Source organism: Salmo salar, chromosome ssa04 (assembly GCF_905237065.1).
Source record: "Salmo salar chromosome ssa04, Ssal_v3.1, whole genome shotgun sequence".
In the NCBI taxonomy this organism is placed as follows: Eukaryota; Metazoa; Chordata; class Actinopteri; order Salmoniformes; family Salmonidae; genus Salmo; species Salmo salar.
Window position 1 is genome coordinate 81,019,688 of NC_059445.1, and position 20,824 is coordinate 81,040,511.

The window sequence follows — 20,824 nt, forward strand, 5'->3', positions numbered from 1 at the left end:
TATCTGCTCAGAACACAAGCAGCCTTCCTAATGGTAGACTACATTCACATCCTGCAAGATTAATAGGCATATTCAGAAGTTTCTCTGTTAAACTCTCAAATTATTGTAATGTATTTAATTCCTGCTCAGTTTCAACTGAACTGTTCTGCAGCCATGTGTTGCTGTCTGAATAACTGCATTGATTGTTTTCCTGATGAAACATTGCCATTTCAAGTGAATATGATTAGACTGAAAGTGTGCAACATGGGCTCAAAGAGCACTGGGCAAGACAAGACTTTAAAAACACACATATTTACACTTAACAAAAATATAATTGCAACATGTAAAGTGTTGGTCCCATGTTTCATGAGCTGAAATAAAAAATCCATGACATTTTCCACATGCACAAAAAGCTTATTTGTCTCAAATTGTGTGCACACATTTGTTTACATCCCTGTTAATGAGCATTTCTCCTTTGCCAAGATAACCCATCCACCTGACAGGTGTGGCATACCAAGAAGCTGATTAAACGAAATGATCATTGCACAGGTGCACCTTGTGTTGGGGAAAACTGAGTATTTCTCTCTGTAATAAAGCCCTTTTGTTGGGAAAAACTAATTCTGATTGGCTGGGCCTAGCTTCCAAGTGAGTGGGCCTATGCCCTCCAAGGCCCACCCATGGCTGCACCCCTGCCCAGTCATGTGAAATGCATAGATTACTGCCTAATTCATTTATTTCAATTTACCGATTTCCTTATATGTAACTCAGTAAAATATTTTCAATTGTTGCATGTTGCTTTTCTATTTTTGTTCAGTGTACATATACTCAACAGCAACTAAACTCCACATTTCTTTGCCACATGGTCATTATTCTAATAATTTTGCAGTTATTTTAATAGGTGGATTGACCAAGCTAGAAAAAAGTGAGAATTGGCAGGGGATTCCCTTGCACACTGTGAGGTGGAGTGGAGAAGCCTCCATCTCAAACCAAGGACCTCCTGCTACAGCCCAGCCCCAGGCCCCCTACCATCCTCATTAGTAAGAAGCAGCTGGCTGCTGGGTGGGAGAGGGAAGCTTGGGCCTGGGGAGGTGGAGAGGTCAATCTGGAACGTCCTAACAAAATGGATAGGTTGACAGATTCATCCGCTGGTCTTAAATGTTTCTTTTCAATTGTTGCTGGTTTGTTCCCCAGAAAATTCAGTTGTTCAGGGGCAGGTATGGTTTAGGACACTACAAGGACTATTATTATTTTTTAGATAAAAAAAAAAGTAACCTTTATTTAACTAGGCAAGTCAGTTAAGAACAAATTCTTACTTAAAATGACGGCCTAGGAACAGTGGGTTAACTGCCTTGTTCAAGGGGCAGAACAACAAATTTTTTACCTTGTCAGCTCGGGGATTCAATCTAGCAACATTTCAGTAACTGGCCCAACGCTCTAAGCACTAGGCAAACTGCCCCCCCAATTAAGGTTGTGTGAGATAAAAACATTGATGTGGTCAGACAAAAAGACAGTAATTATAAAATGGTGTACATTTTTTGTAATAAAAGGCACATCATTTAACAACAGTTCTGTGTACGATGGACCACAACTCATTTTCTTTGGATCAGTGTGCAGCTTTGGAATCTTTCTATATGAACTTTTTTTTGACCAGTTCCATTATTTTCTCATATAGAGTGGTCTGGGGTACTACAGACAGTCACCCCAACTCTCAGTTTGGTCACATACCAAACAACATCTAATCTAACATATCTTCCTCTGGCCCGAGTGTCCTCCAAGGATCCCAGTTTCACCTCAGCAATCTGTGGAGCCTGCTATGGCACTAAACTGAGTAGGAGGATCTACTGGATCACACACCCCTGAAACACACAGAGAGAGGTACAGTAAGATAGAGACCCAGGGAAACAGTATTAGACATGAAAAAGTTTTCTGCCTGGAACACAAAGGCAACTACTAGACGGTTTCATGCATGTGAAACAATTGCTTTGCAGATGACTGATGTGAGTAATACAGGTCGGAAATTAGAGAGAGAGAGAGATGACAGAAAAGCTTATCAGGAAGGAAGGAACCAACTCTTATCTCCTGAGGTGGTGGGTCTTCTATCACGACTCATAAACACAGGCCCACAGACTGAAGAGGATTGTGAGGTATCTGAGATACTACACTTACAAGATAGTAAACTTAAAACACAATGTTGTCTTTGTATGTGGAGGGAGCCTTGCCCTCTCACTGTCTGTTTCCCTTTTAACCTAATCAAGGACCTGTACTGATTGTGTGTGTGCGTGTGTGTTGTCTATCCGGGTGTGAGGAAGAGCAGTTTCTGAGAGGAAGCGTGTTGGGATGGTTCAGAGGAGTTATGAAGGGGACAAAGAGAGCCTCTGTCCTAGCATGGCCTTGTGTAAGCATCACGATCATGTGTCATGACTCTGTTCGGCACCAACGCTAGCGAACACAACGACCAAACACACTCCAAGAGCTCTTAGTCCACTGCCAGCCTTAAACCCGCATGTGCACAAGAATGCACACGTACACACACGCACACACTTATTTGGCTTTGCATCATACTTCTAGAACATTAAAAAGGTAGGATGTAGAACTGTATGGCATATAACAACCCAAATAGTATCAAATCTAACCTTGGCGCCAAGAATCAAATCTCACGTGCCAGTAACAAGACATTTATTTAATCGTATCACAAGAGACTAACTCAAACCTAACCCTCACAGTTCTGGCATGTTTAGTCGAAAAACATACAAGCAGAACATACATCAACCATATACCCATATGAAACCATATGTCAACCATATGCCCATATGAAACCATACATCAACCATATACCCATATGAAACCATACATCAACCATATACCCATATGAAACCATACGTCAACCATATACCCATATGAAACCATACATCAACCATATACCCATATGAAACCATACATCAACCATATACCCATATGAAACCATACGTCAACCATATACCCATATGAAACCATACGTCAACCATATACCCATATGAAACCATACATCAACCATATACCCATATGAAACCATACGTCAACCATATACCCATATGAAACCATATGTCAACCATATGCCCATATGAAACCATACATCAACCATATACCCATATGAAACCATACATCAACCATATACCCATATGAAACCATACATCAACCATATACCCATATGAAACCATACATCAACCATATACCCATATGAAACCATACATCAACCATATACCCATATGAAACCATACATCAACCATATACCCATATGAAACCATACATCAACCATATACCCATATGAAACCATACGTCAACCATATACCCATATGAAACCATACGTCAACCATATACCCATATGAAACCATACATCAACCATATACCCATATGAAACCATACATCAACCATATACCCATATGAAACCATACATCAACCATATACCCATATGAAACCATACATCAACCATATACCCATATGAAACCATACATCAACCATATACCCATATGAAACCATACATCAACCATATACCCATATGAAACCATACGTCAACCATATACCCATATGAAACCATACGTCAACCATATACCCATATGAAACCATACATCAACCATATACCCATATGAAACCATACGTCAACCATATACCCATATGAAACCATACGTTACTATAGTACCTGCAGTGAGTAGCTCTGCGTTCTTCCTGTCCTTTGTGACGTAGAGGGCTGTCATGAGGAAGAAGAGCCCACCCAGGACCCCAACGAAAGGGCACAGCAGGAAACTGTACTCCAGACTACGGAAACTCCACGTATGAGAGTCAGGCTGGTATGTACGCAGAGCGTCTGAGATCTACAGACCGATAGGGGCAAGAAAAGAGGCAGTCGTCACTGGGGTCTGACTCAATTCCATATTAAATTTTGTCAAATCAATGATAATTTAATGAGAACATTTTTTTTAAATTGAAATTGACCTCAACCTTGATGGTCACTGGTTACTGACGCACGCAGGTTAGCGTTTTTTGTCATGAATGTTGTTCTGGAGGCAGACCTCCTGAGTGGTCACTAGCTGGCATAGCCACAAAGTCATCAAATCTGATTTTAGACCTAACCCTAACCACACTGCTAACCCTACTGACTAACCCTTACCTTAAATTAAGACCAAAAAGCTCATTTTTGTTTTCATGATTTCTTACAATATAGCCAATTTTGACTTTGCAGCTGGCCCATCTCGCAAAAATCGCTCAGTTCTGCCTCAAGGACAAGACCTATCCCAATAAATGTCAATCTGCGACATACACACCATACTGTAGGCCTAAGAGTTTGGATTCAACCATGAATGACAGTCTTACAGCTCCTAGCAGGTAAGGGCTTCCGGCATCTCCTAGGAGATGACAGACCATGATTTGCAGAGCTTCAGCTGTAGCTCTCCTGGTTGGCACCACCACATACTGAGAAGAGAAGGAATACATCCAGGTGAACTCATTGAACTCATTGACTTATAAATACACTGCACGGTGTGTGGATTAGAGGTGTGTTATAAAGATGTGTGTGTCACAACATTTATATATATATATATATGGCTTTGTCACATAAGTAGAATCAGGAACTAGCTTGCTCAAGTCCATTCTTTGGATGCAGGGTTGGAAAGTTATAAAGACTTTGTCACACAGGAAAATATGCCTAACCCACTGAAACTGTTTGGTTAATGCGATTTGCCATCTGAAGAGTCAAAAGATATCAGTGAATCAAACTCACCAGTAGGATATCAGCTAGAACGGCCCAGTTCAGTGACAATAGAGTCTCCCCAATGCCGATGAACACCTGAGCAGAATGAGACATTTACAGGTATCCAAAACAACATCTGGTCAGCGTAACATTTGTTCAAAAGCATTTTAGCAGCTCCTAGTGAGAGCAGGACCTCAATCAAATTAATTTCTAAAGTATTTTGTCCATCAGCACTTGTCACAAAGGGATTTTTACAGTAACCTGGCAACCCCAAAGAGTAAGCAGAAAAAGCTAAAGAGCTGATGTCATACATAAGTGGCAGGGATGCTTGTAGACGCCAGTACGATGGCGAAGAAGAAGCAGGGGGCGGAGCTGAGCATGCCCACAGCACAGATGAGGGGGTCTGCGTTGGGCACCCTGTCCCTCAGTCTCCTGGAGATGGTGCTGCCCAACGAAACACCCAAAATACCCGTCACCACCGTCACCACCCCAAAGATGTAACTGGACAGAAAGATTTTTTAAAAAAAACAGTTGAAACATGTAACTAAAGTGTTATTGTTTTAAGGAATTCAAGCAAAGAGAATGAAAAGGTCAGAGTTCAGGCAAAAAAACAAAAAAAAGGCTTTCATTAATTTGTTCATTAATTTCTTTGTTCATACCTGTCGGAGGTGTCACAGGGTTCAGTGTTGCAGGGTGGCTGGATGCCCTGAGTGACCCGAGCTCGGCTCAGGAAGGTGGGTGTCCAGAAGGCCAGAGCTCCAGTCAGAAAAGCCATGGCAGTAACTCCCAGAGACGACCACACAAAACTCTTACTGCATGGAGAAATAAACAGATATATTAAACAAACAGCATTCACTAAGTTGGTGAGTTATATTTTGAAGAATGTTTCACAGCTTTGTCATTCTATTTTTTTATTAAAAAATAATTTTATATATTTGACATGTTATGACAATTCCATAAAATCCTGAAAGTTACCAAAATTCCAGTAGTTTACTGGTAAACTTTGAAAATTACCAGTAATATACCCTTCCCTTGTAACCCTACTGCATGGGGCTAGGGGCCTCCCACCCACTTTTTTGTTTTTATATAAAAGAACTCAGTCGGGGTCTTAACTTAGTTAGACAAAGGTGCAATTTTGAAATGTGGTAGTGCATCAGCAGTTTTTCCTCTTGTTGTGTCAGTCACTGACAGTCACTCAATTAGCCCATGTCAGCTAAAATGTTTTAGATTGCGAGGCAAGTTAGTCTAGCCAGCTATCTAAACCTGGTAGTAATCCTGGCTGAATTACCGACTGGGCAGGCAGGCCCCGGACCTCCTGAGGGCCCCCAATTGATTTTGTTAGTCCCTCTCATCATATTAACATGGCATAAATCATGGCAAAATGTGTATTATTGCAGGAAATAATCTTAAAACTGCAAAATGTGAAAATACACTACACAACTAAAAGTATGTGGACACCTGCTTGTCAAACATCTCATTCCAAAATCATGGGCATTAATATGGAGTTGGTTCCCCCTTTGCTGCTATAACAGCCTCCACTCTTCTGGGAAGGCTTTCTGCAGAGACTTGATTCCATTCAGCCACAAAAGCATTAGTGAGGTCGGGCACTGATGTTAGGCGTTTAGGCCTGACTTGCAGTCGGCATTCCAATTCATCCCAAATGTGTTAGATGGGGTTGAGGTCAGGGCTCTGTGCAGGCCAGTCAAGTTCTTCCACACCGATCTCAACAAACCATTTCTGTATGTACCTCGTTTTATGCACGGGTGCATTGTCATGCTGAAACAGGAAAGGGCCTTGCTCAAACTGTTGCCACAAAGTTGGAAGTACAGAATTGTCTAGAATGTCATTGTATGCTGTAGCATTAAGATTTCCCTCCACTGGAACTAAGGGGCTTAACCCGAACCATGAAAAACAGCCCCAGACCATTATTCCTCCTCCACCGAACTTTACAGTTGGCACTATGTATTCGGGCAAATAGCATTCTCTTGGCATCCGCCAAACATAGATTCACCCGTCAGAATGCCAGATGGTGAAGCATGATTCATCACACCAGCGAACGCATTTCCACTGCTCCAGAGTCCAATCGTTGCGAGCTTTATATCCCTCCAGCCGTAGCTTGGCATTGTGCATGGTGATCTTAGGCTTGTGTGTGGCTGCTCGGCCATGGAAACCCACAATTGGCCCATTGTCATCCGGGTTAGGGTTTGGCCGGGGTAGGCTATCATTGTAAATAAGAATTTGTTCTTAACTGACTTGCCTAGTTAATAAAAAATACAAACCATTTAAATGAAGCTCCCAACGAACAGTTCTTGTGTTGATGCTGCATCCAGAGGCCGTTTGAAACTCGATAGTGAGTGTTGCAACCGAGGACGGACTATTTTTACACGCAACACGCTTCAGCGGTCCCGTTCTGTGAGCTTGTTTGGCCTACCACTTTGCGGCTAAGCCGTTGTTTCTCCTAGACATTTCCACTTCACAATAACAGCACTAACAGTTGACCAGGGCAGCTCTAGCTGGGCAGAAATTTTACGAACTGACTTGTTGGAAAGGTGGCATCCTATAAAAGGTACAAAGTTGAAATCACAGAGCTCAGTAAGGCCATTCTGCTGCCAATATTTGTCTATGAAGATTGCATAACTGTGTGCTCGATTTTATACACCTGTCAGCAACGGGTGTGGCTGAAATAGCTGAATCCACTAATTTGAAGGGGTGTCCACAAACTTTTGTATATATAGTGTAGCTGTAAAATTGCTATTTTCTCTCTCCACCACCAAGAGAGGGGTCAATAAATGTTTGGCCCACGAGGTGGGTAGGCCCCGAAAAGGCTACTACCGGCCCTGAGTCGGAGACACAGTATTCAATCAAGGAGACAAGATGCATTATGTGTTCTCATTTTGTCCCACTTCTTCAGAAGGTACTTGACGTCCTCCAGGTACGAGGTGTGCTCTATGGTACTTCCTCCATGGGCGTCAGAGGCCCCTCGTGGGGGGTTGGGGCACAACACAGCCAGCAGGAGCAGACCCAGGGAACCCAGGATGGGATTGAGCTGAGACAGACAGATGGACAGACAGAGATACCAACAGACAGACAGGGAGAACGGCAGACAAATATGAGTCATCAAACCAGAGAGAATATCTACTGCTCTTGCTCTCTGTCGCCAGGCAACAGGACTCAGGAGGGATGACATGATTTCATCTGCTTCTTCAGATAGAACTACTACTGTCCGATCTCAAATGACATTATTTCATGACAGACCCTGCTTGTGAACAGGAAGCTGCAAGAACACATCAGGGGTCTAAACATTATGCTGATTCTGTGGCAAAAAGTTTTGTCTGTTACAAAACGTCTTGCAACAGAAACCGTTCACTCCAAATGGAAAACGCAAACAAAAGTTTTTATTGGACAAATTAAGGTATTTGTTGATCCCGCCCCGTTTCATTCCATTTGGTTCTAACACGGTAAATGGTTTTCGGAATGAATAGACACCTGATGAAATACTGAGAAGATAATGTGCCACAGTGTGTGTGGATTAGAGGTGTGTTGTAAAGATGTGTGTCACAACATGGGGACTGGAGGTGTGCTGCTTCATTTCAATAGAATAGGTTGTGTTTCTGGGACTTACCCGTAAGGCCCAACGCCAGTCTCCAGTGGCACTGGCAACAGAGGATCCTATTATGTATCCCAGACCACTGAAAAACACAAACAGGAAGACATTGACATTGGAATGTGAACTAGCCTAATGGCCAAAAGGAATGCTCGTACCCAACGTTCTGTTTGGTTGCAGAGAGACTTATTTTAGACTTGGTTTGCTTTCTTTCTCCAGTGTGATTCCCCTTGCCTGTGACTTGATTACGAGATTTCTGCTATTTTGCAAAAACCACTAGAGCAAGATACAGTGCACACTTCACATGCATGAGTCTAAATGCTCCCCTATTCCACGTGGATCTGGTCAAAAGTTGTAGTGCACTAAATAGGAATAGGGTGCTATAGTAGTGCACTATATAGGGAATAGGATGCTATAGTAGTGCACTAAATAGGGAATAGGGTGCTGTACTAGTGTACTATATAGGGAATAGGGTGCTATAGTAGTGCACTAAATAGGGAATAGGGTGCTATAGTAGTGCACTATATAGGGAATAGGGTGCTATAGTAGTGCACTAAATAGGGAATAGGGTGCCATTTCAGCCACACACCATTAGTAGTGTGTTGAGGACACCGTGAGGATTATTAAGCTACGGTGTGGAATCTGACCTTCCAACAGGGATGAAGATGTAGAAGGCAGAGATCATGACGGTCCTCTTGGCTCCAGAGAACAGGTCTCCTATGATGGTAGGGGCGATGGTGGAGTAGCTGGCCTCTCCTGTCCCCACCAGGGCTCTCAACAGCACCAGCAACCAGAAATACTGACAATGCAACAACATTGAAACTTTACCAGTCCAGGGGAGAATGACCGCCCCCTCTCAGTGAAGCCATGAAATGAAAAGACCGACCGGGGTTCTGCGCACTGTTTTTCAGAATGCAGGATCCCCCATTATAGTGAATGGGAAAATGGTAATCTTGGTGGGTAATATTTCTGTAAATATATTTTTTCATGGTGCCAATACTTGCTTCTACTACACCAGATGTAAAGACGGGTCTGAAATGATTTACACCCTTGATAAAGATGAGCAAATAATGACTGTATAAAATAGCTAATTTTATAGTCATTATTACTAATCTTTATCAAGCGTATCAATCATTTCAAACCCAACTGTGAGTCCTTGCACCGATCATTTTAAAATCGTACGCAGAAGAAGTTATAACGATCATATAAGCAGCCTGCAGTATCCCGGTCGGCCATCAACTTTGAGATCCACAATGAGAGGGAGCAGAACTGAGCTAGCCAGCAAAGTCACATCTTGGACTAGCTCTAACTGCGCATGTTACAAACAAAAGAGTAAAACAAGCCTATATTTGGGGTTCTGATGGGGTTAGACAGTTGAACAAACCTCATGAGGCATTTATACATTATATTCTTTAAGAATCAATGGCTATACAGTTGAAGTTGGAAGTTTACAGACACTTTGGTTGGAGTCATTAAAACTCGTTTTTTCAACCACTCCACAAAACAAAGTTGGTTAGGACATCTACTTTGTGCATGACACAAGTAATTTTGCCAACAGTTGTTTACAGACAGATTATTTCACTTATAATTCACTGTATCACAATACCACTGGGTCAGAAGTTTACATACACTAAGTTGACTGTCATTGGAAAATCAAAAGAAATCAGCCAAGACCTCAGTAAAAAATTGTAGACCTCCACAAGTCTGGTTCATCCTTGGGAACAATTTCCAAACGCCTGAAGGTACCACATTCATCTGTACAAACAATAGTACGCAAGTATAAACACCATGGGACCACGCAGCTGGCATACCGCTCAGGAAGGAGATGCGTTCTGTCTCCTAGAGATGAACGTACTTTGGTGCGAAAAGTGCAAATCAATCCCAGAACAACAGCAGAGGACCTTGTGAAGATGCTGGAGGAAACGGGTACAAAAGCATCTATATCCACAGTAAAACAAGGCCTATATTGACATAACCTGAAAGGCTGCTCAGCAAGAAAGAAGCCACTGCTCCAAAACCACCATAAAAAAGCCAGACTACGGTTTGCATCTGCACATGGGGACAAAAATCTTACTTTTTTGAGAAATGTCCTCTGGTCTGATGAAACAAAAATACAACTGTTTGGCCATAATGACCATCGTTATGTTTGGAGGAAAAAGGGGGAGGCTTGCAAGCCGAAGAACTCCATCCCAACCGTGAAGCACGGGGGTGGCAGCATCATGTTGTGGGGGTACTTCGCTGCATGAGGGACTGGTGCACTTCAAAAAATAGATGGCATCATGAGGCAGGAAAATTATGTGGATATTTTGAAGCAACATCTCAAGACATCAGTCAGGAAGTTAAAGCTTGGTCGCAAATGGGTCTTCCAAATGGACAATGACCCCAAGCGTACTTCCAAAGTTGTGGCAAAATGGCTTAAGGACAACAAAGTCAAGGTATTGGAGTGGCAAAGCCCTTACCTCAATTCTATAGAAAATTTGTGGGCAGAACTGAAAAAGCGTGTGCGAGCAAGGAGGCCTACAAACCTGACTCAGTTACACCAGCTCTGTCAGGAGGAATGGGCTAAAATTCATCCAACTTATTGTGGGAAGCTTGTGGAAGGCTACCCGAAACGTTTGATCCAAGTTAAACAATTTAAAGGCAATGCTACCAAATACCAAAAAGTTGAGTGTATGTAAACTTCTGACCCACTGGGAATGTGATGAAAGAAATAAAAGCTGAAAAAAGTCATTCTCTCTACTATTACTCTGACATTTCACATTCTTAAAATAAAGTGGTGATCCTAACTGACCTAAGACAGGGAATTTTTACTAGGATTAAATGTCAGGAATTGTGAAAAACAGAGTTGAAATGTTTTTGGCTAAGGTGTATGTAAACTTCCGACTTCAACTGTATATCATGAATTAAAAAGTCAAAAAAGTTAGGTAGCAATCACAGATTGCATGTTGAGCCTGACTGATCTACAAATCACCTTGCATCATAAATAACTACTGAATATTATTTGTAGATCATTCAGTCACAATTTACCCATGATACACCACGATTTTGATGCTCTCGAACATGGCCAATGTTTTACTTACTGATTTTGTAACAAAAGAGCTGCTCAGGGTCATCACCACCCACACACTCAGCCCGCCAATCATGATGTACTTCCTGTTGTAGCGGTCGCCAAGGTACCCAAAGATTGGAGCCAAAATAATGAAACTGCAGATGAAAACTGTAAACGCATTAACAATTTAAGTGTGTTTACAGTTTGCAATATCATGAGACAGGATTATTCATTTTGTCTGAGTGAGAAATAGAAACCTAAGTATTGGTGGAAGTAGGAGCCTTATTGTTGTCCATTAGTTTACTCCAATTAGGGTTAAGGGGGAAATAATAAAGAAGGAAAATACACAGTACTAGTCAAAAGTTTGGACACACCTACTCATTCAAGGGTTTTTCTTGTTTTACTATTTTCTATATTGTAGAATAACAGTGAAGACATCAAAACTATGAAATAACACATATGGAATCATGTAGTAACCAAAGAAGTGTTAAACAAGTCAAAACATTTTTATATTTGAAATTCTTCAAAGTAGCCACCCTTTGCACACTCTTGGCATTCTCTCAACCAGCTTCATGAGGTAATCACCTGGAATGCATTTCAATTAACAGGTGTGACTTCTTAAAAATGTGTGGAATTTCTTTCCTTCTTAATGCGTTTGAGCCAATCAGTTGTGTTGTGACAAGGTAGGGGTGGTATACAGAAGATAGCCCTATTTGGTAAAATACCAAGTCCATATTATGGCAAGAACAGCTCAAATAAGCAAAGAGAAACGACAGTCCATCATTACTTTAAGACATGAAGGTCAGTCAATATGGACCATTTCAAGAATTTTGAAAGTGCAGTCACAAAAAACATAAAGCGCTATGATGAAACTGGCTCTCATGAGGACCGTCACAGGAAAGGAAGACCCAGAGTTACCTCTGCTGCAGATAATTAGTTCATTAGAGTTACTAGCATCAGAAATTGCAGCCCAAATAAATGCTTAACAGAGTTCAAGTAACAGACACATCTCAACATGGGGCTCCCAAGTGGCGCAGTGGTCTAAGGCACCGCATCTCAGTGCTAGAGACATCACTACAGAGCCTGGTTCGATTCCAGGCTGTATCACAACCGGCCGTGATTGGGAGTCCCATAGGGCGGCGCACAATAGGCCCAGTGTCGTCTGGTTTAGGGTTTGGCCGGGGTAGGCCGTCATTGTAAATAAGAATTTGTTCTTAACTGACTTGCCTAATTAAATAAAGGTTACATAAAAAATAAAACATCAACTGTTCAGGGGAGATAGTGTGAATCAGGCCCTCATGGTCAAATTGCTGCAAAGAAACCACTACTAAAGGACACCAATAAGAAGAAGAGACTTGCTTAGGCCAAGAAACACAAGCAATGGACATTAGACTGGTAGAAATCTGTCCTTTGGTCTGAATTTGAGATTTTTGTTTCCAACCGCCGTGTCTTTGTGAGACGCAGAGTAGGTGAACGGATGATCTCCACATGTGTGGCTCCCACCATGAGGCATGGAGGAGGCGGTGTGATGGTGCTTTGCTGGTGACACGGTCTGTGATTTATTTAGAATTCAAGGCACACTTAACTAGCATGGCTACCACAACATTCTGCAGCGATATACCATCCCACCTGGTTGGCGCTTAGTGGGACTATCATTTGTTTTTCAACAGGACAATGACCCAACACCCCTCCAGGCTGTGTAAGGGCTATTTGACCAAGAAGGAGAGTGATGGAGTGCTGCATCAGATGACCTGGCCTCCGCAATCACCCGACCTCAACCCAATTGAGATGGTTTGGGATGAGTTGGACCGCAGAGTGAAGGAAAAGCAGCCAACTAGTGCTCAGCATATGTGGGAACTCCTTCAAGACTGTTGAAAAGCATTCCAGGTGAAGCTGGTTGAAAGAATGCCAAGAGTGTGCAAAGCTGTCATCAAGGCCAAGGGTGGCTACTTTGAAGAATCTCAAATATTAAATATAGTTTGATTTAACACTTTTTTGGTTACTACATGATTCAATGTGTTAATTCATAGTTTTTATGTCTTCACAATTATTTTACAATGTAGAAAATAGTAAAAAGAAAAACCCTTGAATGAGTAGATGTCCAAACTTTTGACTTGTACTGTATGTACAGAAAAAATGATCCCAACTACTACATTGATAGAAGCCACAATATTACAGTTTATCTACCCCCTAAAACATTTTTTTATTAAAATGATGTATCACAGTATGTAACATCATGAGACTGGATGATTCATTTTGTTGGAGTGAGGAACTGAGTGGGTAGTAAAGCATACTACTATCTCCTCATAAAGTCATTCAAAACAAAATACCTGCCATCATGACACTGCAGTTTTTTTTTACCAATAACTGCAGCCACAATGCAAGGGAAATGTTTATGTTGATAATGCAATACACCACGGTCCGGAAAGCACCGTTAAAACTTTGACAAATACTGCTGCACTATGCTTCTGACTGAGAAGCCTAGGGGTGAAAACAAAAGGGTCTCTGAGATAGTCTAATGTTGTTGCCTAAATCAGCTTGTATTTGGTTAAGTCTACCTCGGTGCTGCATCTCCACAATGCCTTCATTATATGGCCCAGTCAGTGTTAGAGTAAGAGGTGCTCTGTTTTCCGACACTCGTCCTGGTCCACAGGACCAGATGGTCATTAGGATTCAGTCGGAGCAGATAAAGTATGAATATCGCCAAAATACTTGATCTCAGTGAAGAACGCTGGACAATATGTTACATGTAAAACAGACCCAGAACTAAATGGACAGGATTAGGAGATATGGTAAAAACACACATGTACAGACCCTTCAGAACGTATTCACACCCCATGACTCATTCCACATTTTGTTGTGTTACAGCCTGAATTCAAAATGGATTAAATAGATTTTCTTTCTATCACCCATCTACACATAATACACCATAAAGTGAAAACATGTTTTTAGACATTATTGCTAATTTATTGAAAATTAAATACAGAAATATCTAATTTACATAAGTATTCACACCCCTGAGTCAATAATTTGTAGAAGCACCTTTACAGCTGTGAGTCTTTTTGGGTAAGTCTCTAAGAGATTTCCAACACCTGAGCTATGTTCGAATACCCATACTAACATACTGTATACTACATACTATTAGTTCATTTTAGTATAGCACTTCAACGTTCTAACGGAAGTTGATGTCGTTGCTATGCAACTTCTTGGTAGCGTGTTAGCATAACAAATTACTAGCTAGACATCTTATGACTTCATTAACAATGTCCATTGAGAACGCACAACGACTATACCACTTAGCTAAGCAAAGAAAGACATGAAAAATCAAGTTAATAAACGTTGGGTAGTTTAGCGTATAGCATATAGGTATCTAGCTAACATAAGAGTACATACAAGCAACTGCTGTAATGATATACTATGCAGTTCATAAAGCTAGCATAGCTAACAAATTGTCAGCCAATGTAACATGGAACGTACAGTAACATATTTGAAAAGTCATTACTTTTTTATTACATTGCGCAACATTTTCTTAACATTTGTCATAATTAGTTAAAGCAATACATTTGTATCCACTCTCGTCGGACTTCGACTGCATATTTTCCGCCATTTTCTATAAATCTGAAAAAGTTGTGAAGCCACGCCAATCTTCTGGAGAATTGCATTATGGGCCCTAAAAGCACAGAAATAGTGTCCACTGCTTGTATATTTCAAATGTTGGCAAATGAAGTACAACATCTGGGAACTTTTGGCATACTAACTAGAGTTGAAGTCGGAAGTTTACATACACCTTAGCCAAATACATTTAAACTCAGTTTTTCACAATTCTTGACATTTAATCGCAGTAAAAATTCCCTGTCTTAGGTCAGTTAGGATCACCACTTTAAGAAATGTCAGAAAAATAGTAGAGAGAATGATTTATTTCAGCTTTTATTTCCTTCATCACATTCCCAGTGGGTCAGAAGTTTACATACACTCAATTAGTATTTGGTAACATTGCCTTTAAATTGTTTAACTTGGGTAACATGTTTTGGGTAGCCTTCCACAAGCTTCCCACAATAAGTTGGATGAATTTTGGCCCATTCCTCCTGACAGAGCTGGTGTAACTGAGTCAGGTTTGTAGGCCTCCTTGCTCGCACACGCTTTTTCAGTTCTGCCCACAAATTTTCTACGGGATTGAGGTCATGTGATGGCCACTCCAATACCTTGACTTTGTTGTCCTTAAACCATTTTGCCACAACTTTAGAAGTATGCTTGGGGTCATTGTCCATTTGGAAGACCCATTTGCGACCAAGCTTTAACTTCCTAACTGATGTCTTGAGATGTTGCTTCAATATATCCACATAATTTTCCTGCCTCATGATGCCATCTATTTTGTGAAGTGCACCAGTCCCTCCTGCAGCGAAGCACCCCCACAACATGATGCTGCCACCCCCGTGCTTCACGGTTGGGATGGTGTTCTTCGGCTTGCAAGCCTCCCCCTTTTTCCTCCAAACATAATGATGGTCATTATGGCCAAACAGATCTATTTTTGTTTCATCAGACCAGAGGACATTTCTCCAAAAAGTACGATCTTTGTCCCCATGTGCAGATGCAAACGGTTTTGGAGCAGTGGCTTCTTCCTTGCCGAGCGGCCTTTCAGGTTATGTTTATATAGGACTCATTTTACTGTGGCTATTGATGCTTTTGTACCCGTTTCCTCCATCATCTTCATAAGGTCCTTTGCTGTTGTTCTGAGATTGATTTGCACTTTTTGCACCAAAGTACATTAATCTCTAGGAGACAGAACACATCTCCTTCCTGAGCGGTATGCCAGCTCCGTGGTCCCATGGTGTTTATACTTGTGTACCATTGTTTGTATACAGTTGTGGCCAAAAGTTTTGAGAATGTGAAAGTTAATATTTGTGTCAAACTCTGCTGCCTCAGTTTGTATGATGGCAATTTGCATATACTCCAGAATGTTATGAAGAGGGATCAGATGAACTGCAATTAACTGCAAAGCCCCTCTTTGCCATGCAAATTAACTGAATCCCCAAAAAACATTTCCACTGCATTTCAGCCCTGCCACAAAAGGACGAGCTGACATCATGTCTGTCATGATGTCTGCCTTGCCTTTTTGTTGGCAGTCTTGGACTGTTGCTTATTAAAAACGTGTTTTCACGGACCTTGGTCTCCTGCGCCTGACTTCACCCCTCCTGCTGCTTTGAGTATCCTGACAATGTCAGTGATTCTCTCGTTAACACAGGTGTGAGTGTTGACGAGAACAAGGCTGGAGATCACTCTGTCATGCTGATTGAGTTCGAATAACAGACTGGAAGCTTCAAAAGGAGGGTGGTGCTTGGAATCATAGTTCTTCCTCTGTCAACCATGGTTACCTGCAAGGAAACATGTGCCGTCATCATTGCTTTGCACAAAAAGTGCTTCACAGGCAAGGATATTGCTGCCAGTAAGATTGCACCTAAATCAACCATTTATTGGATCATCAAGAACTTCAAGGAGAGCGGTTCAATTGTTGTGAAGAAGATTTCAGGGCACCCAGCAAGCGCCAGGACCGTCTCCTAATGTTGATTCAGCTGCAGGATCGGGGCACCACCAGTACAGAGCTTACTCAGGAATGGCAGCAGGCAGGTGTGAGTGCATCTGCACGCACAGTGAGGCGAAGGCTTTTGGAGGGTGGCTGGTGTCAAGAAGGGCAGCAAAGAAGCCACTTCTCTCCAGGAAAAAAATCAGGAACAGACTGATATTCTGCAAAAGGTACAGAGATTGGACTGCTGAGGACTGGGGTAAACTAATTTTCTCTGATGAATCCCCTTTCCGATTGTTTGGGGCATCCGGAAAAAAGCTTGTCCGGAGAAGACAAGGTGAGCGCTACCATCAGTCCTGTGTCATGCCAACAGTAAAGCATCCTGAGACCATTCATGTGTGGGGTTGCTTCTCAGCCAAGGGAGTGGGCTCACTCACAATTTTGCCTAAGAACACAGCCATGAATAAAGAATGGTACCAACACATCCTCCGAGAGCAACTTCTCCCAACCATCCAGGAACAGTTTGGTGACGAACAATGCCTGTTCCAGCATGATGGAGCACCTTGCCATAAGGCAAAAGTCATAACTAAGTGGCTCGGGGCACAAAACATCGATATTTTGGGTCCATGGCCAGGAAACTCCCCAAACCTTAATCCCATTGAGAACTTGTGGTCAATCCTCGAGGCGGGTGGACAAACAAAAACCCACAAATTCTGACAAACTCCAAGCATTGATTATGCAAGAATGGGCTGCCATCAGTCAGGATGTGGCCCAGAAGTTAATTGACAGCATGCCAGGGCGGATTGCAGAGGTCTTGAAAAAGAAAGGTCAACACTGCAAATATTGACTCTTTACATCAACTTCATGTAATTGTCAATAAAAGCCTTTGACACTTATGAAATGCTTGTAATTATACTTCAGTATTCCATAGTAACATCTGACAAAAATATCTAAAGACACTGAGGCAGCAGATTTTGTGAAAGTTAATATTTGTGTCATTCTCAAAACTTTTGGCCACGACTGTAGATGAACGTGGTACCTTCAGCCGTTTGGAAATTGCTCCCAATGATGAACCAGACTTGTGGAGGTCTACAATTTTTTTCCTGAGGTCTTGGCTGATTCATTTTGATTTTCCAATGATGTCAAGCAAAGAGGTACTGAGTTTGAAGGTAGGCCTTGAAATACATCCACAGGTACACCTCCAATTGACTCAAATTATGTCAATTAGCCTATCAGAAGCTTCTAAAGCCATGACATCATTTTCTGGAATTTTCCTAGCTGTTTAAAGGCACAGTCAACTTAGTGTATGTAAACTTCTGACCCACTGGAATTGTGATACAGTGAATTATAAGTGAAATAAACCGTCTGTAAACAATTGTTGGAAAAATTACTTGTGTCATGCACAAAGTAGATGTCCTAACCGACTTACCAAAACTATAATTTGTTAACAAGAAATTTGTGGAGTGGTTGCAAAACTAGTTTTAATGACTCCAACCTAAGTGTATGTAAACTTCCGACTTCAACTGTATATCCATGCTATGACCAATAAGCATACTACGTAGTCAATTTACATAGAAAATAGTACAGTTAGTGCGAGTATTCGAACACAACTGTCATGACGTTGGCCTGTGGGTAAGGTTTATGACCCCCCCATAAATACCTTTCTCCCTTCCCTCTCTCGCTGACTCTACTGAAGGACTCTTGAATAGCATTTGTTAAACATAGAGAGTCTGGGAACATCAAACAAGTGGGGGGAAAGGAACCATATTTCGGTTATAGAACCAGTTGAAAATATGCATTGGTACTTAATGAATATGATGTCATTTCGGTTGTCATTATGACTGATGACAGGACGACATAAACTGTATCTGGGAAAGTCTACACATTCTAGTTATCAGATTCACATGGAATTGTAGTGCAAATTAAATGTTTGAATATGAAACTATTTGTGATAAGATTAAATGTAATTTTAGCTTCCAAATGAGAGAATTGGGTTTTCATAAGGTTAGAGCCCTGCTCAAATCAGTGGTCCACCCCTGTGAAGAGACATGGGATATAAACTATGAAACACACCCTTCTCTCCCTCCACTATATAAGCCCTTGACGAAAATGTAACCTCCTGTTCCGAGGATGTTAGGACGACGGTCCATACGTTAAAAAGGACTAACATGTCAACTACAGAACTAAGCCAACCTCAGCTTGAGCTTTGGTTGTGAATGGTATGAACTTTGAACTCTTATTCACTAAAGAAGTGAGACATCCTAGCCGTTGAGTTAGCAACTACAGCTGTAAACGTGGGCTAGGAAAGGACGGACGACGTATCCAGTCTAACACACAACAAAGATACTACAACGTATCCAATTTACCACCAGAGACATTCTTCCGATGCCAGGTAGATCTCTGTTGGCCAACATCTACGACCAACCTACCGAAGCGCAGCTCAGAGTAAATATTTATTGCATTTTCCTTTTCCAAATGGGTGGAAATTTAGAATGCATAAGATACTGTATTTACGAAACCTTAGCTTCTCCCTTTGTTCCTCAGTCTTCCCGCTCTTTCATTCAAGCCCAACCCCCTCTCTTTGTGTAACAAGCCATCATACAGGTTCCGTCCACCAGGGACATTTTCTGTATGACATAATCTGCATTCTGTGTATATGTAATTCTGTGTGATTAGTTAGGTATTTAGTAAATAAATAATTAAACCCAAGTTTGTATTGCTGATTCAACTTGTTAGCCAGGGTTCGTGAAGATAACCAAGAATTTACAACTTTCAGATGACAATGAAATAAGGTGACGAGTAATATTGACTGCTATTGATGTAAAATACTACTAGGTCTTTCAGAGTTTATTCGGAAGATAACAGCTCTATAAACACTCTTTGGTGGTGCCCCGACTTTCTCGTTAATTACATTTACATGATTAGCTCAATCAGGTAATATTAATTATAGAGAAAGGATTTTATAGAATAGCATGTCATATCACTTAATCCGGCATAGCCAAAGACATCACACAACTCCCTTCAAGCTCTGTCCAATTGGTTAATTATCATTGCTAGAGAACCATTTTCAGGTCTTTCCATATATTTTCAAGTTAATTGAAGTCAAAACTGTAACTCGGCCACTCAGGAACATTCACGGTCTTCTTGGTAAGCAACTCCAGTGTAGATTTGGCCTTAGGTAATTGTACTGCTGAAAGATGAAAGATGAATTAATCTCCTAGTGTCTGGTGGAAAGCAGACTGAACCAGGTTTTCCTCTAGGATTCCGCATATTTGTTATCCTGAAAAACTCCCTAGTCCTTTACGATTACAAGCATACCCATAACATGATGCAGCCACCACTACGCTTGAAAATAGCGAGAGTAGTACTCAGTAATTTTTTGAGTATTGGATTTGCCCCAAACATAACACTTTGTATTCAGGTCAAAAAGTTAATTGCTTTGCCACATTTTTTAAGTTTTACTTTAGTGCCTTGTTGAAAATAGGATGTTCTTTTTTGGAATATTTTTATTCTGCACAGGCTTCCTTCTTTTCACTCTGTCAATTAGGTTAATATTGTGGAGTAACTACAATGTTGTCGATCCATCCTCAGTTTACTCCCATCACAGCCATTAAACTCTGTAACTGTTTTAAAGTCACCATTGGCCTCATGATAAAATCCCTGAGCGGTTTCCTTTCTCCCTGGCAACTGAGTTAGGAAGGACACCTGTATCTTTGTAGTGACTGGGTGTATTGATACACCATCCAAAGTGTAATTAATAATTTCACCATGTTCAAAGGGATATACAATGTCTGCTTCTTTTTTTTACCCATCTACCAATAGGTGCCCTACTTTGCAAGGCATTGGAAAACCTCCCTGGCCTTTGTGGATAAATATGGGTTTGAAATTCATCGCTTGATAATTGTATGTCTGGGGTACAGAAATTATGTTATTAAAATAATCATGTTA

The 20,824-nt window shown here is 41.3% G+C and overlaps 1 protein-coding gene across 3 annotated transcripts in view; it reads right to left on the reverse strand.

Moving 5' to 3' along the window:
* Positions 1–1,501: 1,501 nt before the first annotated feature.
* Positions 1,502–20,824, reverse strand: part of spns3 (SPNS lysolipid transporter 3, sphingosine-1-phosphate (putative)) — a 32,107-nt gene continuing 12,784 nt past the window's right edge. For 2 of the 3 annotated variants that reach the window (XM_014198181.2, XM_045717391.1), the window contains exons 4-13: positions 11,387–11,523; positions 8,954–9,105; positions 8,325–8,391; positions 7,606–7,748; positions 5,362–5,514; positions 5,014–5,203; positions 4,733–4,798; positions 4,327–4,425; positions 3,656–3,827; positions 1,502–1,835 (exon numbers count right to left, since the gene is read on the reverse strand). In XM_014198181.2, the coding sequence (XP_014053656.1) occupies positions 1,771–1,835; positions 3,656–3,827; positions 4,327–4,425; positions 4,733–4,798; positions 5,014–5,203; positions 5,362–5,514; positions 7,606–7,748; positions 8,325–8,391; positions 8,954–9,105; positions 11,387–11,523 (1,244 nt within the window). In that variant the 3' untranslated portion in view covers positions 1,502–1,770. The remainder of the gene's footprint in view (positions 1,836–3,655; positions 3,828–4,326; positions 4,426–4,732; positions 4,799–5,013; positions 5,204–5,361; positions 5,515–7,605; positions 7,749–8,324; positions 8,392–8,953; positions 9,106–11,386; positions 11,524–20,824) is intronic. The other variant, XM_045717392.1, reaches the window with a different exon arrangement.